Raw genomic sequence first — 25,569 nt, forward strand, 5'->3', positions numbered from 1 at the left:
GTGACGCAGAGATCAACACTGCTTGTGCGTGAATGTGGGAATAATCACAGACAGTAATGTCAAGTTATTTTTCCAAAGCTTTATTGTCAAAAGTATTACAGATGAGTGCGGTAAACTCACTTTTAAAGGGACGGGAGGTTCTTTTTCATACAAAACATTAAAGAAAATGTAATTATTGTTGTTTTCAGTTATTCTTTCTTACCTTAACATGTATAACACATAATCTGAGGCATATATAATGGGAATATACGCACACATTCGTATGATTACGTTGAGTTGTTCAGAGCCCAAACAGTATACCAGCTGAAACTAGCCGACTAACTCCTCTGCTGCTTCAACTGGCTGTTTTTTTTTTTCCGTGTCATTGAGAATTTGAAAGTCAAACGGTGTTAGAAGGCCAGCTGTCCAATCAGCCCTCAGAAAACTGACGGTACAAGGTTTCTGATTGGCTGTCCTTGAAGTTCGGGACAAAGTGGATCTGGAGGATCTCGCAGAATCCCTCCGTGAGCGCAGGAGCCACAAAGTGTTTCCTGTCCAGACAGAGAGTCAGAGTCAGAGGGGTCAGCACCAGAGTCAATACAGGAAACGGCTTTTATTACCAGAATTTAAAACCCACCGTGTCAGAATCTCATTTTAACACAGAAACAAATCAAATCTGTGTACAAGTTTAAGTTTTTTGTTTGTTCGAAGAAAAAAAGAAGTTGTATATCTCAAGAATGTGAAAAGAAAGACCAGTATCACTTACTTGTAGCTGTGGAAAATCATGTCGCTGACCTTGGCGTGTTTGGTGTTCGATGGAACCATCTCACGGAACTGAGAACAACAACAAGGCATTAAAAAATATATATATAATAATAATAATACAAAATAATAATATTACAATATATATATAATAAATAAATTAAATTAAATAAATAAATAAATACATAAATACATAAATAAATTAAATAAATTAAATAAAAAAAATAAAATAACCCTACCCAGAATAAAACAAACCAAAGCGTGGAGAGGAGGAGGGACGTACCCGGTTGTTGTGCTTGGCTTCCTCCAGAGAGGCTGAGAAGTGGAAACAGCGACACTGCACACCTGCTGCCTTCGCCACGTCCACATATCTGGAAAACACACACACAGTATTTATTGGTTTCACAAACATAGAAAAATAAATGCACGTACAAGCAGCAGGCTGGAGTTACTTGTGTGTTTGAACCAAGTTAAAGAGCAGAAAGGTCCAAATGAAATTGTCTTGCTGAACGCAGCACGAAATTCTGCTGCTGGAGCCGGCCGGCCCGTTGAAGACGTCCATTATGCTGAGCTAACACAATTACAACTAATTCAGAGCTTAGTGAAATATCCTCTTTTGTCTGTGTACAACATGACTGACTGATGCTTCTTGAAGCCTGTTAGCAGAAGGATGCACTCCAGAGAGAGGATGATCCTGAGTATATATGCATACTGAAGCATGCAGGGACACACACACACACACACGCACAGTTGTGCTTTACCGTTTGCGAGACTCGGGGTCTGGGTTGGTGTTGTCTACAGCGACGCTGCGGCCTTCTTTCAGGGCGCGCTCGCACGCCGAAACGCAGCTCTGCCACGAACCCAGTGTGTCCTGAAGGATGAAATCATAATGATCTCATCATTATTTCAATAACAGCATCTTCAAGATAGTTACGCAACGTGTGTGTGATGCTTTTAGAGCCGGAGCCCCGTTCATTAAAAGCCACTCACCCTGTTGACGTACACGTAGCCTTTGGGAATGACGTGGGCGTGGAAGAAAGTGGATTTCCCAGCTGTGCAGAAAGAGAGGAAACAAGGTCAGTGTGGTGTTCGTGGGAGGGAGGGGAGGGTGTGTGGTAAGAATAAACCGCCCTTTATCTCTTACATGCAGGGAAACCCACGGCTACAATGACTTCGGTGCTGCTGGAGGTGAGCGAGGCAGACGGAGGGTCGTACAGCCCGGCAGTGGAGTCGAGCTTCCTCTGGAGGTGCAGATGAAGAAGAACATGAACATCGTATTCTCAAATCCTGTAAATAGCAAACCAAAGAAAAGAAGAAAAACACAGTACACAGCAGGTATGTTCATTTTACTCACAGGGTCAAAATTCGGCAGGCTGTAGGGGGCGCTCTTCCAGCCCAGGAAATACTCCTCTGGGGTGTGGAACTGCACTCCGATGTTCAGAGCAAACTACAAAAACAAAAATGGAAGAAACTGCTAAACAACGCTCACGTTGTATTCATTTAGTTCATCTTTCCCCCATTAAGGTATCATTAACAAACATGTATTGGCATTTAAGATGACACACACACACACACACACACACACACACACACACACAACGCCTCAAGGCAGTTGGGGCATTTAGCATTTGAACATCATATCAGCAAAGCCACCTGTAAACAGGTGTGTCCATCGCTAAGGCAACACCACTAATAAATACATCTGGTCTCACCAGCCGGTCACTGCAGGAGAAATCCTTCTTCTTCCTTCCTGGAGCCCAGTTCTCTGGCCGTCCTGCAGCATCTGTGCACACATTTAAATTAAGACGCAGATACAGGAGAGAGAGTGTGTGTGTGTCTGTGTGTGTGCACACTAGGCACTAGCAAGAGGGTTATTTTTTGTTGCATTTCTGCACTTTGAAGATTTGTTTTAAGTATAGCATTAAACAAAATCAGGATTTGTGGAGATTTTCAGCTACTTCGTTTTTGGGGTTTAAGGAAATAGGCTTGAACTCAAAGTTGAATGCGATACCATATCAGACCACTGAGAGGCATCCTGTTGGGCGGCACACACACACAACCTCACTCACCGCCGACGTAGAAGGTCTCTGTCTTGTCAACGGTCACGCCATCGTTGGCCTGAGCAGGAAACAAACACACATGACATGAGAAGACAGTTAAAACCAGACTAGACTGTTTATTGTCAAACAGAACCTCATTGATGGGATTAAAGGTCGGCTCTTATGATGCAGCTGAATTAGCGTGCAGTGATTATTACTTTCGTGCCATCCATCCCAGTGCAAATACTGCACTTGAGGTGCGGTGCTTCAATAATATGGGTGTGTGTTAATCCCTCTCTCCTGATAGTTTACCGTCTCACACAGGTGATTCCACATTCCCACCACCGGTTTCCTGTAGATTCCAGGACTGGTGGAGACGAACACCTGAGACGCAGAGACGCAAACGTCCGTTGGTTTTGAACAATAATCAGGAGCACGATGAGAGTTAACTCCTTTAAAACCACAACACGACCAACCTGCACAGGGAGCTGCAGCGTGGCGAGGATGTCCTCCACTTTGGACTTGAAGACCTCTGGTTTCAGTTTGCCTCTAGCGATCCCCATCTGGTTGGTGAAGAACACCACCTGTAGGAGGAGAGAGAGGGCAGACGGGGAAACCCAGTGTCATATTGCACAGGTTTCTAAATCTTCTAAAGCGTTGCGTTTTTGCTCATCCTCACCTTGAAGCCTCTCTTGAGCAAGCTGGCCAGCCGGGGCTGAATCTCAGGGTACAGGATCCTGTTCATTGAACACACAAGCAGATCAATATTATGATGAACAAGATGAGAGAGAGAGAGAGAAAGAGAGAGAGAGAGACCATATAAAAATGGAAAGTGCAGACATACCTCCAGTCGTCTGGCGTGGTGGGAAAGACTTTCCCAGACTTGGTAGTGATGATGCAGCCGTCTATGTCAAACCCAGCAATCTGGACAACGACAAGAACAATACAAAAAAAGTTCAACTGCAACCACAATTATTTTTCATTTTTGATCAGATAAGATAGAACTTTATTAACCCCCGAAGGAGATTCTATGGTCAAAGTTTGATCAAAGATCACAAAAGAGTCAAATATAAACACAAACATATATGAACAATAGAGTAATTGTACGTTTTAAGACACCAATGCACAATAAAATCGCATTGAGAGTAAGATAAATGTAAAACATGATAAATGTTTGTTTTTATTATACTAAATTAGAAAAAGTAAATTACAACAAAGTAAGATTCAAAACATAAACATGTTGATTATTTTCTCGATTACTCAATTTATCATTTGGTTTGTAAAATATAAAACAATATGTCCACTTTTGTATTTAAGTGTCTTGTTTTGTCCGACTAACAGTCCAAAACCCAAAGATATTAAGTTTACATTGATAAAAAAAGAAAGAAGAGAAAAGCAGGAAATCCTGCTGAGAAGATTTTCTGTTGCTCAACTAATCAATAATCAATTAATCGTTGATGGATCTGCAGTGGCAGAAATGCATTTGGGGGAAACGTGATGAAATCCATGCAATCAAGGGTTAAAGGCTATTATTTTATTATATTACATAAACACTGAAAACTGTACCTTTAAATATGTTTAATACTATATAATTATTTTTATTTTGAGGCCTAAATTTCTTTTGAAAGTTGCTGAATCAAAACTCTTTGATCTCAGACGCTGAAACCATGAAGAAGAAATAAATGAAGCCGCTCTATTGGAAACAGCTCCCACCTTTTCACTCCCTTTGACGCCAGCAGCCGTGTAAAGCATCAGGCTGCCGATCTGCTCCCAGCTGCTCTTTAGACATTCCTTTGAAGAGGATAAAGATGATGAAGGCTGGGTGACTTTACCGCTCTCCGTCATCGACTTCTCCGCCAACTCCTGCAGCTGCTTGAGCTTTTCCTCTGCCATTCTCTCCTCGTCCTCATCTTCGTCCTTCACTCGTCCATCGGAGGCCTCCTCGTCTCGTCTTTGGCGCTTCACATCAGGGCGGCTCTCTGGACTCAGATGTCTTTTAGAGGACTTCACAGGAGAAAACATTATTATTATTATTTCAGTTGTTTGTCTTCAACTTCTCTTGATAGTTGTTATATTTACAGGAATAAGCAAATAAGATACATTCAATAATACACGTGTTGAAACAACAAGGACTCATTTTAAAAACTGGATTAAAACACGGTTTAACTTTAAATAATGTTGCACCAAACCAAGCACCATAACTAGCTCCAAATTAAACCTCTCTTTAATAGGATTAAATTGAATTCTGTGGCACCAAAACTATAATCTTCATCGTGATCCAGTGTTAACTTTAAACTTACACTGAAATGACTGTGTGTTTTTTTTTATTTTTTATGAATTGAGCAAAATAATCAATATCCTTGCAGAAATTTAAAGGGACAGATTAAACTAATCTGAGTTTTATGACGATGCCGCTGAATTTCTCTCAAGAAACCAGTTCAGTTTGGGAAAAATGTTTTTCCCTTACTGTGCTGTATTTTTTATTTTTTATATCTTCTCTTTATTTGGCCATATTGTTCCATTTATTTGGCCAACAAAAAAAATAAAAACTTCTCTACCGGGCAGTTATGAGGGACATCATGCTAACTAACTGACTTTTAAGCTAGCTTGCAATTTTGTTAAGGAATACAGAGCAGCCAAGAGTTAATAAATCCTCTCCTTCTCTCTTTTATAGACTACTTACTAGATCCAGACAGCAAGCACATTAATATATGTATTTTAGTTTGGGTAAGCGAGCATCTGGATTTACTCATTTTACTCTGACTAAAACTAAGACAAAATCCGTGTTGGTGCCTTAATGTGTCAATACAATAATTAAAATGTGATACCTTCATGGGAGAGGTAGAAAAGAAATCCTTTAAACTGCGCTTGGGAATTGAACTCGACTGCGCCTCTTTGCCTTTCCCAGTTCTTCCTCCTTTTGTCTTGTCGGTGGCTTTTAGGCCTTTCTGTGCGGTGCTGGGGGGCGCTCCGTTTGAGCTCGGGGAGTAGTGCAGTTTAAAAGGGTGGCTCTGGTAAATCAGGAAGAGGGTGCCGCCGTGGCTGAGTTTACCGGACTGGCTCCGGCCCAGTTTCTCACCGTCCAGGAAACTGGGATTGGGACCCAACTGTTGGAAGAAAAATAAGATATGCATGAGCTTTGGACCGCATCTTTTATGCATAAACAGCGAGTTCAATAGGTGTTAGATAACCAGGATGTGTCTAGAAGACGACATAAGTATGTGCTAATTGTGTGTTGGCAAATATTAACTCTCTCTCTCGTGTTTCTCAGTCTGACAGCTTCACATTAAGTAAGTGAATCATGAACTATGCCACTGGGATGGGCCTCCGTGTTTGTTTATATACCTGAGTAACAACAACATCCTGGTCTGCATAGCAAGCCACCACCTTCACTGAAAGAAAACCAAGGAAACACCATTACCATCATGCAGACTCACAGACACATGCACACACATAGTTGGATATTCATTTGGAGCAGAAATGGTGACAATTTTGAGAATTATTTAATAGATTAATACACTTTTTTTAAGCAATAATGCAAAAACATCCAATTTGCATATGCCAGCTTTACTACATTTCCCTAAATAGACGAGATAATAATCGAAAACATAAGCAGATGAATCAATAATGAAACATAATGCAGCACTATATTCATTACATAGCCACAACTACTGTGGCAAGATACTGAAGACACATTTTATATCAAGGGTCTATTTCTATTTATTTTTTAAGAAAAAGAAGAAAAAAAGCTGGGTTGAATACTTGTTTTTAAATTAAACTCAGCAACTTCTCCACGCCATCCCTGCCAAATGGCTGCGTGTAGTGTATTTTTGTCATAAAAAAAGCACCAACTTCCTCACCCTGGTGCCTGGAGCATTTCTTGTCGGTGACTCCGGTGTCCGGGCCCCGGCCCAGAATCACTGCTCGTCCGTCCTCCAGCGGGACCCGAGCTCCAGAGCGGCCAACCAGCGTGCACGACATCTGCGCGAGCGGCTTCTACTTTGAGCTTTAATGGCGTGTTTGTGAACGATTTAATAAAAACGTATGAACCGAAACACAGAAACAATATACTTATCACACGAAGGCGCCCGTGTTTATTACACGCATGACACGTTACTATTTTTTTGCCACAACTTCTTTGTATCTTAGTTGGGTTGTCAGTGCGGCAAACCGGATGGGGGCTTATTTTGAGGGTGCACCCACTGTCCAGCATAAAAATAGGCTCGTTTGGAAACGTAGCGTCCTTCAAAGGTCCGTTCATGACTTCGAGTTTTCCTGGATTTCAAACGTTTAGCATAGTCTTATAAGTCTTGATAATTGTCAGAAAAAGCCACGTCGCCCCAGGGTAAAGTAGACTTTATGTCATTGAATTCAGTTTTATTTAAATAATAATAATGTCGTTTATTCTGCATTGTAATGAGTTTCGGTTTTGAGTGTTGCGCAGCACAGTAAAGTTAAACATACCTGAGCGACTGAGCTGTTTGCGTCTCCACCCAGTCTGTCTGACAAAAGTCAAAGAAGAAAGATAAAATCAAGACACATGAAATAAGACAAAATCATGCATTTTCTATTCCTGTACTTACTTCCTGGTTTGGGTACATTAAATGCTTCTAAGCACATACATTTGTCTTATTAGGAATAAGTACCAGATTGTCATCTTTCCTTCTTATTTATGCTATTTAATTATATGTTTTAATGAATATACTGTGGCATATTCTCGACCACGTTTTGTAACTACTCATGTATGTTTGTTGAAGAAGTTTGCAAAAAAACAGATATATTATGCTCTTGAACCATCATTTAAACACAGATGGTCTTACTGGTTTATTTCACAGCCACTATGTTGGGCTCTAAACATCCACAAATATGTACTGCCCGACCGGATGAGCAGGTTCAGGGTGTATTCACACACCGGGCATGATGACAGAGGGGTGTTTTATACACTCTCCATTGATGTTTGAACTGGGTAGTCACTGAAGTCCCGCCTCCTGTTTTTATTCTCCACTAACTACTCAATGCTGTTCTCACTTCCCTTCCCTCTTATCTCCTGTCAGCTAGTGTCCTTGCTGGATTGCCTGTGTGGAAAACTGTCTTATAATACAAGCAGAAAGACAATTTGACTTTCAGGTAAACAATTACTTTTTGCTTTTAGGTGTTTCGTAAATGAAAAACAAGTTTGGGATTTAATCTGTCATCCCTTTATTTTCCCACGAAACAGCCAACTGACAACTCTTACATCTTAGTGCAACTGTTTAACTGCATTCACCTATGCAACTTACATCTGACTTTACTCTGCTCTCCAGCCTCTTCATCCGATCTTCAGAGCGTCGATCCTTCGCGTCATGTTCAACCAACCCAAGGAAAATCCCCATGAAGGGGCCTATATGTCCCTGATGAGTGGCTTGAGAGAGCTGGACCTCTGTGGCCCCTGTGTCCCCAGTGACCTGTTGCTGACTGGAGACCATGCCTTTCCTTTAGCAATGAACAGCAAAGGTCAGGTCCTGATGGCAGCCTCCCTGTACGGCCGTGGGAGGATTGTGGTCCTGGGTCATGAGGGCTACCTGACCACCTTTCCTGCTCTGGTAGAGAACGCTCTGACCTGTCTGAGAGGAGATGGATCTGACAATGTCTCTGTGGGGGTCCACAAACACGTCAAGAAAGCCGCTGATAACCTCAGCAAATCCAGCTTCCAGGTCACGGTTGTTGGGGCCTTCAGTGACAATCAGGCGGTCGGTGTGTACATGACGGACGCCTACAGCGTTGGTGCAGACGTGAAGGACCTGGTGGCTTTTCTGAAAGCTGGAGGAGGAGTGCTGATAGCAGGGCAGGCGTGGAGCTGGGCTGCAAAACACCCGAAAGAGAACACGCTGCTTCAGTTTGATGGGAATAAGGTTTGTGGTGTGGCAGGGATCTACTTCTCCGACCACAAGGGTGAGGCAGAGTGCCTGCCTGTCTACCCACAGATCCCATCTTCCTGGATGGCTGTAGTGTGAGTGTATAATGTCCTTTTTATTTATTGCAACTTTTAACCTCTCTGCATATTTGGCCCTCCACTTTACAATCGTAGTATCAATATAGAACATATTTTTAGTATATAATATATTATAATTATATTATAATGTAATTGCTTAAAAAAAAACTGTAAAATAATATACAACAGTTTGCCATAGCTCTTTGCCCAAATACTTTTTTTGTCAGGATGTTTGGTTGTGGTTAAGATGCATACACAAGGTTATATTCTGGTCATGTCAAATATCCAAAAGAAAAAAATAGAGACTTTCATAGAGACACAAAAGGTTTTATTAAGAATAAAAAAATATTTAAAAAATTTGATCGATACATTTACTTAATAGTCTCAACCACAGAGTTGTCATCTGTCTTTCTCTTTCAAATACAGGATCGGTAAGGATTTTGAGGATGACTTGCAGTTCTTACTCCACGGGGTTTCAGAGTTTGACCTCCAAGGTGGAATGCTAGCTTCTGAGGTTCTGGTCCACGGCCCGCTAGCCTTTCCCATCGGGACCACGGACAGCGGACAGGCATTCCTGGCAGGAACCTACTATGGGCAGGGACGAGTCATTGTGGTCACACATGAAGGGTTTCTGGGACGAGAGGTAGAGTTTACATTAGACTTACAAGTCACAAGTCAAATAGTAAAAATATGTTTGTGTACTATGAGAGCAATTATGATGACTCTGCCTGTTTATTTTGTTACATAATAACCTGCTGTTGGATGTTTCTGGTGTGCTGACCTGCCTTTCCTGTAATAACTTCCTTTATCGCAGACCATGGCTCCATTTTGGAAAAATGCTCTTCATTGGCTGGATGAAGGTCGGCAGGGGGTCGTTGGTGTCGCACCAAATGTCGCCTTCGATGTTCTCAGCAAGTCGGGGATGCGGTGTGAGAAGACTAACTTCAGAGAAGACCTCAGCGTATTTGTGTGCGCAGCGTACAGCGATGCTCATATGGAGGAAATCCAACAGTTTGTGGCAGAGGGAGGAGGCCTGTTGATCGGTGGACACGCCTGGTACTGGGCACAGTCGCACCCTGGGGGAAACGAAATAACTGATTTCCCAGGTATGATAGTGCACCACCAGAGTTGCATTCTACACTGCCCAGTTTGTCCCACGCTGATATAACGTAATGCATACGAAGCAAAATGTTCATCTTGGCGTGATAATGTATTAGGCAGTGACTCATATCAGGGACATCCCGGCACAATGTCTTCCACTTTGTTGAGTGAGGAGACACATTTTCAGTAACTGGACGACTATGGGCTGTGTTATGCTAAAAAACAACTTTACGACATGTTTTCTGACCACATCTAAAGGCTAGAGTGTTTATACCGGATCCAAAGTCTTGGCCAGTCGTCTTTGAGAGGGAGAGATGCAATTCATAGTACTGCATCTGGTTTTAAGCATAAAAAGTGCCACCGACAGTAGTGAAAAAAGAGAGAGAAGTTGAAACTCAGCTTAGTTTTTCACATCTGCAATCCCAGATTGTTGGTTTCGGAAAGTTTCAGAAATTGTTGGCACACTCCAACCAGAGTATAATGGTGCCATCAAGAGGCAACCAGCTGAATGACCACTGGAGTTGGTGGTTCAGTGGCTGCAAAAGAAAGGTGGTTCTATTAACACACCCAGTCCCAACCCTAAACTTAACCTTTTTAGCCCCGCGGCGCCCGTTATCGGACAAGTTTCCTAAAGAATCTCCGGAACCACAATGTTGATTAACTTCATTTAAATTGCTGAACTACAGTAAAGCCTTGTGGGAAGAGTTCTATCAGAACAGAAAAAAATAAACTCACCGTTCGGTTTATGTAATTCCATAAACCCCGTAACCTCGCCGTCGGATTTCAATAAAAGACACTTCTTGGTAACTCTACGAGCTTGTATGAGTCTAATAAAGTATGATAGATCCTTGTGTGTAGTATATTAGTACCTGAAAAATCTTTTCAGGTACAAATTTTTTTTTTCTTCTTCTACTCGCTTCAACTTTTTTCCACTCTGGAGGCTTCCGTGATCGTGGGAGGTTTCTTCGAACGCGTCACACGTTTTAAGCAGAGATTTATGCAAATTTCAATACCCAGCATGCCACAAACCAATGGTGTTTAGGCATAAAGGTTATAACTTTTACATTTTTGAACCGAACGACACCGTTTTTTGACTAAAACTCCTTGGTAACTCCCCAAGGCTTTGTTTTATTGTGATCTTTCTTGCAGATTCCGATTCTTTAGATCATTATATTTACAAAGAGGGGTCGTACAACTCTGTAGGCTGTTGTTTAGGCCTTTAAGAATGCATCTGCAAAAACTTGGGGCATTTTTGGAAAATCTTGCTCATATCATGCTGGATGTTCATAGTTATGATCAAAATATGTTATAAAAGTGATTTTTTTTGAAAATATACATTTATTAGAACTCATTTGAGGTTCATACGACTACTTGAACAGACCTCACTAAGGCCTCTTAGGGCTTCTCATAGTTTCAACAATGAGTTAATCAAATCGGGTTTGCTGGAATGTCTTTCAGGGAACAAAATCCTGAACGCAATGGGTTTGACCGTGTTGAAGAATACCATCAGTGGAGGTTTATACAAGGCCCCCATGCCAAGCAAGGCCATCAAAGACTCCTACCACTTCCGCCACCTCCTGCACCGCTTCGCCAGCCATGTGTCTCACGGTGTGGAGCTCGACAAGCACGAGGAGAAGCACCTCAAGAGGCTGGGCACGGACTGTGTCACCTACTTGCACATGAAGGCCCATGACTGCCCCGCCTATAAACAGGTGCTGTCCACCCTCACTTACGTCGTGATGCAGTCGGGCATGCCTCAGGTGAGTCGGCAAAATAGCACGAAAGCTTGATGGACTCGTTCCAGTTGAGCGGCACAAAAGACGACTTCCACTTAGATGTGTCACAGCAACACCTTTTACATTCTTTCTTTCAAGGTGTGTGACAGCTGTCCTGTGAAGAGTCCCAAAGACCACCTGCTCCTCAGTGTGGGGGCAGAGGTGTATAAGGTTTGCCCAGATCCGGATGCCCTCCTGCCCTACCTCATCAAGGACAACCCCTTGATGCCAGTCGTCTACAACCACAAAATCAAGATCGACGTCAACACAACAGGTCAGACCTCGTTGTTGTGGACACATATGCAAACTGTTTATGAGCTGCAACGTACATGCAGAATGAGCACAGTTATGAATAATTTGTGTCAGAGTAGTATCCCCATGATTCCTGTAACCTAACAGTGCGTGATGAACACAAGTTATGTTGAATTACGTGTGTGTTTGTGTGTGTGTGTCAGCTGGATTGGAGTGGATCAGTACAGGACTCTACCTCTCTCCTGGTATGAAGACCTACATTTCCATGCCAGCAGAGATTGTCAACAAAGAATGGAAGGTGCTGTACACAAATTAAGTTTAGTGAGTCGGCTTCTTCTGGTTGCCGTCCAGGCATCCAAGAAGAGGAGAGACGATGTCAATCAACGGGTCTCGGGGGGATTTAAGTGTAGTTACAAACTACACTTAACAATCAGTACCACGCATTCCTCCTCAGATCCAGATCAGCTGTCAAACAGACCACCTGAAGGGCGACGATTTGAAGAGAGCGCCGTGTGTTCACGAGCGATTTCCTGTCACCTCAGAGATGATGCAGGTGTGGAACCTGTGGGGGGGACTCATCTACCTGGTGGCGCCACCCAACACAAAGGTGGAGGGGGTAGAGGCCACAGTGCAGATGGCTGTACCTGCTCCATACTATAAATCTGGTGAGTCTGTGGTGGATTACACACGGGTAAATCCCCCACGGCAGATGTGTCGGGATAATGGTTATTAATGCTGGGACAATTCAAGTGAATTAACTTCAGTTTACCACATCATATCCATTAGAATGTATGAAAGGATCACACCAAACTATACAATATAATTGTGTGTAATAGTCCATCCCTTTCTCCTCCTCAGGCGTGACCACAGCAGCTGAATGGTCGTTGCTGCGCACATCTCCGTCTCCCTGGGCGGAGCTGGAGTTTGACAACATCATCCTCACTGTGACGTCGGACGTCGTCCGGAGCCTGGATCGCCCCGACGAGTTGGCGGCCCTTTGGGATGAGATGATGAGGGGCATCGCCGACCTGGCTGCCATACCGCACAAATTTCCTCGCAAAGAACGCTTTGTAGCGGATGTGCAGATTTCCCATGGTTAGTTTTTTGCTTTGTCCCGGAAAGATGAAACCCGTCGCAACTTGTGTTGGGTGAGAGGAATGTTACACCATGGATAGACCACCAGTCTATCACAGAACTAAGAGAAATGGGCAGACAGCCATTCAAGTTCACACTTACTGCCTGCTTGTCCAAAAAAGGCTCAGTGACAACTGTTGTGAATATAAAGTATCATGAAAATATATGACCAGGACTCTTAGGGACACTAGATGACATTGGGTGGATACTTCATCATGACTATGTGACTTGTTTCAAAAGGAGTTTTGTAGCAACACATGCTAATATGAGGCTTCACTCTGATTGCATGCACTTAAACTAAAATATACTTTATATTGTTATTCTATTCATTTGTGAAGCCCAATATTATAAATTACAAATTTGCCTCAGAGGCCTCTACAATGCGTACTGCATACAGCATCCTCTGTTCTTGGACCCTCACATCGGAAAAAAGGATAAACTCCTGAAAAAACCTGCTTTAAGAGGAGAAAGGAAAGAGGGGGAAACCTCAGGGAGCAACAGAGGAGGATCCCCCTCCCAGGATGGACAAAAAGGGCAATAGATGTCATGTGTTCTGAATGAACAACATCATACAATTACAACAAAGTTAATACAGTGACAGATATGAAATATATAATGAGAGTAGTAATACACAGTACTACAATATTTCTCTGCCAGAGATACGGAGCCCTGTTTTCTCTGATTTTGCTCCGTCCAGGCTATATGCACGCTGGCTATCCCATCATGGCGCACCATTCCGCAGCAGCTGAGCTGGTCAGCGTTAAACATATTAGGAGTAACAACCTGTGGGGGCCCATCCATGAACTGGGACACAACCAACAGAGAAGCTGCTGGGAGTTCCCACCGAACACCACAGAGTGCACATGCAACCTGTGGTCGGTGTATGTGCACGAGGAGGTGCTGGGGATCAACAGGGCAAAGGTGGAGTATATCAGTTTTATTTGTTTAAAACAACATGCATTGTGACATGTTTTTATACCAATAAATGTGAAGACCACTCCTTTGTTGAGAAAAGTGTTTGGCTTTTCATTTTGGATCACATTGTTTCACAATCATATCATTTCATCTTACTCAACGCAGGCTCATCCGAATGTGACTTTAGCAAGTCGCAAAAAACGAACAGAGGAGTACGTGAAGGGGGGCAAGAAACGCGACAGCTGGTCAGTGTGGGTGGCCCTGGAGACGTACCTGCAGGTGAGACACTATTACTTTGTATTCAACTCTGTCAAGAAAAGGTCACACAGGAGTCAGTCAACACAGTTGCACCAAACAACCCAATTGTGGGTGCAAACCTTTTATTGGTCAAATCTTAATGTAATTAGTAAAACGGTACTTTAGCGCTTCTCTGCCTTAGCGGACAAAGCATCTTTTCTCTATCGGCCTCTTATTCACACATTCACACATCGATGGCAACGGAGCTGTCAAAATATAATGACCAGACAAATGGTCAATTTCCTGCCCAGCCCTGAATTTGTGGCCTCTTTTATTATGTTTTATAGCAGCTTTTTTTATTTTGTCTTTACATTACATTACATTTCGCTGACGCTTTTATCCAAAGTGCTATTTAAGTGCTACTAAAGTGCTACTACAGCGCTACCTTCCCTACTCAAGGTATAGTCGAAAAAGACTTAATTCCAGTCTTATCCTTTTTATAGGATGTATATCAAATTTGGTGTTGATACAGACAAAAAACAGAAAGTTTTTTATGGTCAAAGAAGCTTTTTGTAGTGCAAATTGAGTTATAATCTGCACATCATATCCAGTTATTATGGGGCAGAAGTTCACGGCTCTTGCTTGTTCCAGCCTTCAGGTTTGAACCCTAATAAGACTCAAAGTCTCGAGGCCAAATCGACCCAGTTAGACTTTAACGCGTATTTGCACGGCAAACAAAAATGTTGGATGAAAAAAATCAAAGAGACTCCATTGCTGTTTTCCACATTTTCCTTTGCTTGTAGCTCCAGGAACACTTTGGCTGGGATGCCTTGAAGAAGGTGTTTGCTGCCTACCAAAAGATGAGCAACTTCCCAAAGGACAACGACGGAAAGATGAACCTGTATGCTGTGACCTTCTCCCAGACTGTGGGGAGGAACCTGTCTGCCTTCTTTAAGGCCTGGGGCTGGCCCATAGAAACAGCCACTGAGGAGAAACTCTCCAACCTGCCTCCCTGGAGCGACCACCCCATGGTCCAGTACGGATGAACCTCTGCTGATTTAAAAATGCAGATCGATGGGTTAAATGAGGGCCACATTCTTAATATTGAGTATTTAGTGGGTAATTTATTTTACTGACTCACTACTGACTTACTTTTTTTTCTTTTCTTGTTGTATTCTTTCTATATTTATTTCAATAGTTGAAAAAAGAAAGGATATATATATATATATATAGCTTTTATATTTAGCAGCTTCATTAGATTAAAAAAAAATGTGTTTAATACTTCTTACCAGGTGGGCTTTTTTTGGGAAATGTAGCACTAACACCTCTGATAACAACTCTCACGTGCAGACGCTTCATATCTGCTTCATTCCACCCGTCTGAAGTCCTCAGCACTAGCTCTGTCACCGGTGCTGTAGACAAGTTATTATAAAAAACTTAAAGGGTGCAAAATACAACATTCAGAGCATCAAATCTAGCAGCAAATCACTATTATCTCTGCCAAGATATCATGGAGTAATGGCGTCTTTCCATGGTCCATAGTTACAAAAATAATGTAACTTTTCACAGATGAATAGCAGTGATATGCCCACGTAGTTCCACTGTTTGCTTTGACAGATTTAGAGTTCTTTGAATCTCCTCCTCTGTTTCATTTGGCAGAGGATCATAACACACAGTGAGTCCTGTTCCCTGTTCCCATGTGCATTTAGATTATCTGGGAAGTAGATCAGGCCTGAAAGTGTTTCCAAAAAGCATGCAAATATCCACAGTATTTTATCGAAAGCTGAATAAAAGCTATTTGTTTGCATAGTTAATCTATGCCCTTTATCATTTGGACTTTGCCTCGTAAACGAAGTTATTGGTTTACTTGATGCTTTGAGTGCCAGATTCAAATCTGGCCTGATGCAAATGCAGCTCCTGTGTTCCTGTACCACAGAGTGTTGGCAGAAAGGTGTTCATGACGTGTGATATTTCCTAATCATGCTGTAGCCAATAGGTTGTTCAGACGGAAATCTCTCCCTTTTTTCTGCTATTGTTCTCATGTATGTTGGCTCTTCTCTCCCGCGAGGAAGTGTTCCTGGAGGATTGCTTACTTGGGAAGCTTGATTTGCTTTATTACCCCATCGTAATATCATACAGAGTTACAGTAAGTCAGCCCGGCTTTTTAAGATGTTTTAATTTCATTACAATGACATTTGCCTGTCATGCCTGTCAATGGACAATACACTAATAAACATCTACTTTATTTGATTCCTCTGCTATTCTTATATACCTTGCAGTTGTTGTAAACAGCTCCCCCTACTGGTTGATTGGAGAAACAGTTTGGGGAATTCTCCCAGTTCAACCAGACAAAGCTTTTCCACCCAAAAGAAGAGCGAGATAAATAATCTGGTAGAGAGATTGTCTCGTGGTGGCTTCACCGTTCTGACTTTAGGGTTTAAGTCAACTTTTGCAAACATGATCTAATCTTGTAATGACAAGCTTGTGAGATTACATGATTCTACCCTCAACCATTCGTACATTAAGCTTTAGAGTTTGGGTCTATTTTAACTCAAAGAAATAATATGCCTTTGATATTTCCACTGATTTCTACAAATTTGTATGTATTTTTACTCCTATACTCAGTTTCATTTGTCAAGAGTTTGTGACTTCCTGTTTCCATTGTAATCAAGTCTGTGCATTGAGATTATTGGGGAGTCCTAAACAGGCCAGAATGTGTTCCCACAATGCAAGCACAGTACAACTGCAGTCTTTTATATATAGCTATATATTCGACTTTGCCTCATCAACTGAATCATGTGTGACATAGTTGTAGCTGAGCAGGGATGACATCTCACCTAAAACACACAAAGGAGTGTCTACATATACTGGAAGAACTGGTTTTTTATTCATACAGCCGACTTTGCATTTCAAACAAAACAGCACGTGACTCACAGGTGATTCTATGAAGTCTTCCCACTTTCAACCAAACCGTCCCTCCTGCTCTTCTTCTCGTTTATATATACTCCTCTCTCTTGTGAGGAAGTCTTCTCGGAGGATTGCCTGTTATTGTGTCACAGTGTAATAATACAAGCAGAAAGACTACTTTACAGGTAAAAATGTAACTTTCTGTTAATGTTTGGTTTGTTTGTGGTGATTTACCAGATATATTTTTGTTTCTGAGGCTGACGTCTTAGATTTATGCTTTCTTGTTCTAACTTTCTTGTTAATGTCTAACATAAAGGAAAAGTAGTTTTATATTTTTTGTTTTATTATGTCAGTACTCTCTTTTTTCAACCACAGTCCGACTAACTCAACATCCACCCATTTGAGAACAATTGTTAAACCTTACACAATCTAACTCACCTGACAAGCTTTTTTTTTTATCTTCTTATCCGATCTTCAGATCAAACGATCCTTCTCGTCATGTTCAACCAACCCATTGAAAACCACCATGAAGGGGCCTATATGTCCCTGATGAGAGGCTTGAGAGAGCTGGACCTCTGTGGCCCCTGTGTCCCCAGTGACCTGGTGCTGACTGGAGACCATGCCTTTCCTTTAGCAATGAACAGCAAAGGGCAGGTCCTGATGGCAGCCTCTCTTTACGGCCGTGGGAGGATTGTGGTCCTGGGGCATGAGGGCTACCTGACCACCTTTCCTGCTCTGGTAGAGAACGCTCTGACCTGGCTGAGAGGAGATGGATCTGACAATGTCTCTGTGGGGGTCCACAAACACGTCAAGAAAGCCGCTGATAACCTCAGCAAATCCAGCTTCCAGGTCACGGTTGTTGGGGCCTTCAGTGACAATCGGGCGGTCGGTGTGTACATGACGGACGCCTACAGCGTTGGTGCAGACGTGAAGGACCTGGTGGCTTTTCTGAAAGCTGGAGGAGGAGTGCTGATAGCAGGGCAGGCGTGGAGCTGGGCTGGGATGTATCCTAAGGCCAACACGCTGCTTCAGTTTGATGGGAATAAGGTTTGTGGTGTGGCAGGGATCTACTTCTCTGACCACACGGGGGAGGCAGAGTGCCTGCCTGTCTACCCACAGATTCCATCTTCCTGGATGGCCGTCGTGTGAGTGTTTACTTCCTTTTCTTCGCACATTTAATCAGGCGCCAAGTTGTAAATGCCAGCTTTTCTGTAAATCTCTAAACTCCTCCAGACATTTGTTTGTATCTCATATTGAAGTTAACTGAGGCCATGCTAATAGCTCCTTGAGGATATGTTGAGGCTTTGAGCTAAATGTTGCATCAGTATGCTAACATGCTCAAAATGACGGTTATAATGTTTGTTTGTTTTCATTTCGGGGCTATGCTTCTCTCTTTTATAACAACTCTTCATGATGAACCCAGACGCAATCATATTTCCTTATACAGAGAAATGGGAGCGTGGCAGTATGCTAATCAGGCCTGTCAATTTAGAATCATTCTGATTCCCTAACATGTCGATGGGGAGAACAACATTCGCTGGTGCACACATGTCAAGCATGCACTTGTCAAGTGCACTTATTTTGTGCACAAAGTAAGAATATTGTTACGCACATATTAGAGAACGAGGTCCATTGCCACGGGGTGTGAGCATGAATTGGAGATAATTGCAGTTCAGTAATACAGATAAACAGGAACATTGGCTTGAAGACATACTGATTCAAATTAAAATCAGGTACAGGCTTGAAAGGGTTACTGCAGGGCAGAAGGGAGGGGCTAAATGTGAAAGTGAGTTGAAAACGTTTCAGGGACAGAAAAGCAAGGCGTGACCTTCATATCCCTTTGTTTCTTTCTCTCTTCTGATTCCTTTTGCTTTTACATTTTTTATAACAATCACAATGATATGATATAATTCTCTCATACTTGGCACCTCTCTCCTCTTCCCCCTCTCAAATTTAGAATGGGTAAGGATTTTGAGGACGACTTAGAGTTCTTACTCGAGGGGGTCCCAGAGTTTGACCTCCTGAATGGAGTGACAGCTTCTGAGGTCCTGGTCCACGGCCCGCTAGCCTTTCCAATTGGGACCACCGAGGATGGAAGAGCGTTCTTGGCTGGAGCCTACTATGGGCAGGGACGAGTTGTTGTGATCACACACGAAGGACTTCTGAGACGAGAGGTAGGGTCCACATTTGTACATTTGGTTTTCTTTTAAGGCTGGGCAAAATGGAGATACATCAGGATGATATATAATCATTAGAAAAGTGGGTAAAGGTAAATAATAGAAATTCTAGAACAGACTGGTAATGCAGTGGGACGACCTGTGCATCACTACCAGATCTTCTGCTAGTTGAACATACCCTGAAAATCCTCACCAGAACGATGGCTCATGTAGTTCTTTTGAGTTGTGCCAGACCGAGCACCATTGGTCAAGGCCCAGCCACCGACAAGCCTACGTTTCACGTCTAGCTGCAGGAGGGGGCCCTGGTTTCCCAGTCCTGGGTGAGGTCATGCAGCTCCTTCTTAGACGATTCATGAATCTGTGAATCACTCTTAGTCTGGTTATTACTCCGACCATGGGAAACTCTACAAGGAGCTATCTCCTCAACTCAACCACTCTCTGGGTCTCCAGGTGATGCAAAACCCTCAACAATGATTATTGTCTTATTTTGTCCTTTAATTTGCCACACAAATGTTTTTTTATGTGATAAATGAACTACTCTCTTTTTTTTCTCTTCATTACAGACACTGGCTCCATTTTGGAACAATGCCATTCATTGGTTGGACGAAGGCCGGAATGGGGTCGTTGGGGTAGTTCCAGATCTCAACGACGCCTTTAACCTCTTCAGCAAGTCAAAGTTTAACTGTGAGAAGACACACTTCAGGAAAGACCTGAGTGTATTTGTGTGTACAGCCTATAGCGAAGAACATATGGAGGAAATCCAAGACTTTGTGGCAGAAGGAGGAGGCCTGCTGATTGGTGGACATGCCTGGTACTGGGCACAGACTCACCAGGGGAAAAACCCACTGACAGATTTCTCAGGTACGATGACATGTCACAAGAGTTTTAATGCTGCCAATTTCAATCCACAATTTCAACATGACAATCAAACACCATCCATAATACTGAAACCATCCAACACATAGATCAAGTCAGGCTTTTTGTGTTTCAGGAAACAAGATCCTAAATAAAATGGGCTTGAGCCTGATGGAGAAGATAATCGGGGAAGGTTCCTACAAGGCCCCTGTGCCCAGCCAGGCCATCAAAGACACCTACCACTTCCGCCACCTTTTACATCGCTTCGCTGGTCATGTAACCGAGGGGGAGGAACTCACACAGCACGAGGAAGAATTCCTTAAAAAACTGGAAAAGGACTGTGCAAACTACTTGCACCTAGAGGCTCATGACTGCTCCTCCTACACACAGATGGTGTCCACACTCACCGCCCTTATGAAGAGGTCGGGCATGCCTCAGGTGGGCAGTGAATTACTTTATAGTCTCTGATTGTTATTAGTTTGTCTCAAAGGAGAATGGTCCTTTATCACTTAGGTATCACTTCATAAATGATGGATTCCCCATTTGTAAATTAAGTAATACATTTTACAAACCAATTATTAAGGATTTATAGATGATTAATGAGATTATTTATCAAGTGTTAGTAAATGATTAACCAAATATTTCAATGTAATTTATTCATGCATTTACTAGTCGTTAGTTAAGTATTTTATGTGACCTCATCTAAAGTGAGGACTATCTATGCCTTATAAAGCATTTATAAATGACATTGAAAGGCCAGCAGTGCCTCAAAGCTAACACAAGTTATCTTCTAAACAGTAAAGGAAAATAGATGCAACACAAAGGGATGAAGAACATTAATATTTATCACAAGATACAAACAATGTACTCATAGTGGGACACAGTTTACATTATGTGAGGCGATGCCCGTCAGTGAGTATGTTTCTAAGTTTGCTGGCACGTTTTATTCAATTATGAGTATCTAGCTAGCCAGCTAGCAAGCTGTAACTAGCTTGCTAGCTAACTAGCTCCAACTAGAGGTCCTGATACAGGCACGTGCCACCGCATCACCTCAGTTGCAAGTAGACCAATCCAGGTGATAGTGTTCGAAAAATTGACACGATGCCCGCCAGTGGCACGAGTGGTGAGTATGTTTTATAGTTGGCTTGCATGTACAAATGATTGATTATGAGTATCTAGCTATCACCTGGATTGGTCTACTTACAACTGAGGTGACGGGGTATCTCAGGACCTCTAGTTAGTGACTAGCTTGCTAGCTGGCTAACTAGCAAGCTAGTCACAGCTTGCTAGCTGGCTAACTAGCAAGCTAGTCACAGCTTGCTAGCTGACTAGCTAGCGAGATACTCATAATCAATAAGACGTGCCAGCAAATTTAGAAACATACTCACTGACGGGCATCGCCTCAGATAGCATAAACGTGTTCCCACTATGAATACATTGTTTGCATCACATAAAATACTTAACTAACAACAAGTAAATGCATGAATACATTTCATTTTGTAATCATTTACTAATACTTTATAAATGATCTACTTGATAATTGGTTTGTAATGTATATTACTTAATTTACAAATGGGGAATCCATCATTTATAAAGTATGAAAACCCAATCATAAAACCCATAATAGTCAAGCTGATTAATCAAGAATAAAACATTTATAACTGTGTTTAGTAATTGCATACTAATGAGTTTTAATGTTGGAACAATGCTTTATAAATAATGAATTAAGTGTTTACGCATAAAGCTAAATAGTGTATAGCTATTATAAAATGTTACCGAGGTGAATATTTTATTAATCATAGTCAGTTACCTTGTACATATCATTTTTAAGGTGTGTGACAGCTGTCCTGTGAAGAGTCCCAAAGACCACCTGCTCCTCAGTGTGGGGGCAGAGGTGTATAAGGTTTGCCCAAATCCAGATGCCCTCCTGCCCTACCTCATCAAGGACAACCCCTTGATGCCAGTCGTCTACAACCACAAAATCAAGATCGACGTCAACACAACAGGTCAGACCTCGTTGTTGTGGACACATATGCAAACTGTTTATGAGCTGCAACGTACATGCAGAATGAGCACACTTGTGATATTCTTCTTTATTTTTTCATTGAAATAATTTGTGTCAGAGTAGTATCCCCATGATCCCTGTACCCTAAGTGCGTGTTGAACACAAGTTATGTTGAATTATGTGTGTGTTTGTGTGTGTGTGTCAGCTGGATTGGAGTGGATCAGTACAGGACTCTACCTCTCTCCTGGTATGAAGACCTACATTTCCATGCCAGCGGAGATTGTCAACAAAGAATGGAAGGTGAAGTTTACAAAGTCAAATTTAAACATCAGAGTAATTCAGGTGAAAAAAGATACTGAAGATAGCAAACTACGTATCCTATCTATCTGCCTAGCTATCAATCCTTACATCCGTTGATTCATACATGCAACTCTATCAGAAAATATACTGCACTTTTCACCAATTAATAAGCAACAACACATATTCAATGTCCTCCTCAGATCCAGATCGGCTGTCAAACCGACACACTGAATCATGACGAGTTGAAGAGAGCGCCGTGTGTTTACGATAGATTTCCTGTCACCTCAGAGATGATGCAGGTGTGGCACCTGTGGGGGGGACTCATCTACCTGGTGGCTCCACCCAACACAAAGGTGGAGGGGGTAGAGGCCACAGTGCAAATGGCTGTACCTGCTCCATACTATAAATCTGGTGAGTCCGTGGTGGTTTACACTGCTATATAAGACTTCCGTTACGATTATTAACATTTAGAAGCAGAGGCAAGGCAGGTATGGTGATTAATGACGGCAGCCGTCAAGAGTCCCCGCTGCCGCCCGGCAGTTATCAAGAGTCCCCGCTGCCGCCCAGCAGCCGTCCCCGTCCCCTCTAGTGTCCCGGTCCCCTCTAGTGTCCCCTCTAGTGTCCCGGTCCCCTCCAGGGTCCCCTCTAGTGTCCCGGTCCCCTCTAGTGTCCCAGTCCCCTCCAGGTTCCCGGTCCCCTCCAGAGTCCCCTCCAGGTTCCGGGTCCCCTCCAGAGTCCCCTCCAGGTTCCCGGTCCCCTCCAGGGTTCCCTCCAGGTTCCGGGTCCCCTCCAGGTTCCCGATCCCCTCCAGGGTTCCCTCCAGTGTCCCGCTCTGATGGCGGTCCTCTGGCCCGCCCACCGGAGCGGGCCTTCTTGACTGGTGGCAGTCCTCCGGCCTGTTCTTGCCGTGCTCCTGGTCCCTCCTCCGGCCCTTTTTTTTGGGTCGTCTGGGATCCGCCCCTTGAGGGGGGGGTTACTGTCACGATGTTGGTTTGTCTGGTGTCCTGCCTCATTGTGAAGCCCTTGTCTTGTGTGTCCTCTGTGTTCCTGCACTTCCTCCCTTGTGATTGTCCATGATTGTCTGTCTGCCCTGTTCCCTGATTGTGCATTCCTTTCACCTGTGCTCCCCTCAGTGTTTCCACCTGTTCCTCGTTACCCTCCTCTTGTATTTAAGCCCTGTTTGTCTTCTGTCCCCTGGTCGGATTGTCTTTGTTCATGTGTTCCATGTCATGTGCCACCGTTTCCTAGTTTTGTTTTGAGTTTTGAAGTAACTTTAAAGTAAATACGTTTTGGATTTTTCCCCGCTCAGACCTGCCTCCGGTCTCTTCCCTCTGCACCTGAGTCTCTGCGAACCACACACCCAAGTCGTGACACAAACTACATTCAAAAGTAGTTTTTATTCATGAAACAAATGACATCTTTTTGTTTACACTCCCAATGCCAGACGAGGTTATTGAAGTCAAAACAGGAAACATTTTGAATGTTTGTCTTTCTTCTCCTCAGGCGTGACCACAGCAGCTGAATGGTCGTTGCTGCACACAGCTCCCTCCCCCTGGGCGGAGCTGGAGTTTGACAACATCATCCTCACTGTGCCATCGAACGTCGTTCGAAGCCTGGATCGTCCCGACGAGTTGGCGGCCCTTTGGGATGAGATGATGAGGAGCATCGCTGACCTGGCTGTGATACCTCACAAATTTCCTCGCAAAGAACGCTTTGTTACTGATGTGCAGATTTCCCATGGAAAGTGTCTTTTGAGGTGGAATTTCTAATAGTAATAACTTTATTTATATAGCACCCTTCGAAACAAAGCTTTGACAAAGTCACTAAAGCAAGGAAGCACAAGACTAAGAAAAGAGTTAAAACCTGATATTGAACAGTCATAGATGAAACGATAAAACCAATCGCTACAATTTTTTTTTCTTAAATACATTTAAATATATCGACAATAAAATACAGCAGTAAAGCGAAGACATCACATAAAAGCTAGTCTTTAATAAGGGGCCTTGATGTCAAAAGCATGGTCACTTTTATGTTTTTAGCCTCGACTTTGGAACAGCCTGAAGGGCCCACCTGAGGATCTAGGGCTGCTAAGGCTGGCTCATAACGGGTCAACATTTCTTCCACACATTTTGGGGCAAGACTCAGACGTGCTTTAAAAGTGATCAGTAAAATCTTAAAATCAAATCTAAAATGGAACAGGAGCCAGTGAAGAGAAGCCAGGGTTGGGGTGGGACTTTCGGTTGATGCCAGAGAGGAGGGAGTCTTGAATAGATAAATGCATGAATGCCTGATGTATTGATTAAGGATCTTAACAGCAGCACAGACCAAAGTGAGGCATGTGTTCTTTGCTTTGTGTAATCTGGATGCACTTGTATGAGGCTGAGCTCATCACAGTGACCACACATGTCACCCGCTCCCTCCAGGCTGGATGCACTGTGGTTATCCCATCATGGCACACCAGCCCACAGCAGCTGAGCTGGTCGACGTTCACCTTATTCGGACTAAAGGCCTGTGGGGGCCCATCCATGAACTGGGCCACAACCAACAGAGAGCCTGCTGGGAATTCCCACCGAACACCACAGAGTGCACATGCAACCTGTGGTCGGTGTATGTGCACGAGGAGGTGCTGGGGATCCCATTGGCAAAGGTGGAGTTAATGCTTCCTGGAGTCATGTGTCCTTTCATTGTGCTCACACTCTTTCAATATTATGTCATTTCACTTTGATCAGTAATAGAATGTTTTTAATGCAGACGGAGCAATTATTGACCGCAACAAAAAGGAAGTCTCTAGCAGAAGAGTATGTGAAGGGGGGAAGGAAACTCAGCAGCTGGGATGGGTTTGTGGCTCTGGAGACGTACTTGCAGGTGAGAGACAACTTATTCATACAGTATTCCTATGAACCTATTCATCAATCACCAAGTGAATCAATGAGTTGCGTGTCCTTGCACAGAGTCAATGGCCTCTGCAATACTGAATGAATGAATGAATGAATATATACTTTATTAATCCCCAAGGGGAAATTTAGTGTCGCGTAGCAGCCATTTAGACAGAAAATAAAATAAGATATAAAAACAACAGGGATGAAAGATATATGCAATAATAATACTAATAGAATAAAGATAAAAATAACAACACCAATAACTGCTGTAATAATAGCTG

General features: G+C 42.9%; 2 protein-coding genes across 2 annotated transcripts in view; one reads left to right on the forward strand and one right to left on the reverse strand.

The window, feature by feature from the left end:
• Positions 1-113: 113 nt before the first annotated feature.
• On the reverse strand, positions 114-6,761 carry pnkp (polynucleotide kinase 3'-phosphatase; the record flags this gene model as incomplete). Its single annotated transcript, XM_079224769.1, has 17 exons — positions 114-530; positions 746-813; positions 1,025-1,112; positions 1,503-1,612; positions 1,732-1,793; positions 1,886-1,982; positions 2,096-2,188; positions 2,454-2,524; positions 2,811-2,859; positions 3,093-3,164; positions 3,257-3,364; positions 3,460-3,517; positions 3,625-3,704; positions 4,494-4,784; positions 5,609-5,887; positions 6,126-6,172; positions 6,641-6,761. The coding sequence occupies 17 exons, from the start codon at positions 6,759-6,761 to the stop codon at positions 410-412; spliced, it is 1,815 nt and encodes a 604-aa protein (XP_079080895.1). The 3' UTR covers positions 114-409.
• A 1,361-nt stretch (positions 6,762-8,122) lies between these two features.
• LOC306742519 (uncharacterized protein) overlaps positions 8,123-25,569 on the forward strand; it is a gene marked incomplete at its 5' end in the record, with an annotated part of 18,611 nt that continues 1,164 nt past the window's right edge. Inside the window, 21 exons of the mRNA XM_079224910.1 lie at positions 8,123-8,769; positions 9,178-9,394; positions 9,566-9,857; positions 11,311-11,612; positions 11,727-11,901; positions 12,083-12,177; positions 12,334-12,544; positions 12,738-12,974; positions 13,711-13,934; positions 14,094-14,207; positions 14,969-15,209; positions 17,551-18,217; positions 19,030-19,246; positions 19,813-20,110; positions 20,241-20,542; positions 21,936-22,110; positions 22,315-22,409; positions 22,610-22,820; positions 23,913-24,155; positions 24,833-25,056; positions 25,161-25,274. Of these exons, the coding sequence (XP_079081036.1) occupies positions 8,123-8,769; positions 9,178-9,394; positions 9,566-9,857; positions 11,311-11,612; positions 11,727-11,901; positions 12,083-12,177; positions 12,334-12,544; positions 12,738-12,974; positions 13,711-13,934; positions 14,094-14,207; positions 14,969-15,209; positions 17,551-18,217; positions 19,030-19,246; positions 19,813-20,110; positions 20,241-20,542; positions 21,936-22,110; positions 22,315-22,409; positions 22,610-22,820; positions 23,913-24,155; positions 24,833-25,056; positions 25,161-25,274 (5,301 nt within the window). The remainder of the gene's footprint in view (positions 8,770-9,177; positions 9,395-9,565; positions 9,858-11,310; positions 11,613-11,726; positions 11,902-12,082; positions 12,178-12,333; positions 12,545-12,737; positions 12,975-13,710; positions 13,935-14,093; positions 14,208-14,968; positions 15,210-17,550; positions 18,218-19,029; positions 19,247-19,812; positions 20,111-20,240; positions 20,543-21,935; positions 22,111-22,314; positions 22,410-22,609; positions 22,821-23,912; positions 24,156-24,832; positions 25,057-25,160; positions 25,275-25,569) is intronic.

This window comes from Taurulus bubalis, assembly GCF_910589615.1.
Source record: "Taurulus bubalis genome assembly, chromosome: 10".
Lineage (NCBI taxonomy): Eukaryota > Metazoa > Chordata > Actinopteri > Perciformes > Cottidae > Taurulus > Taurulus bubalis.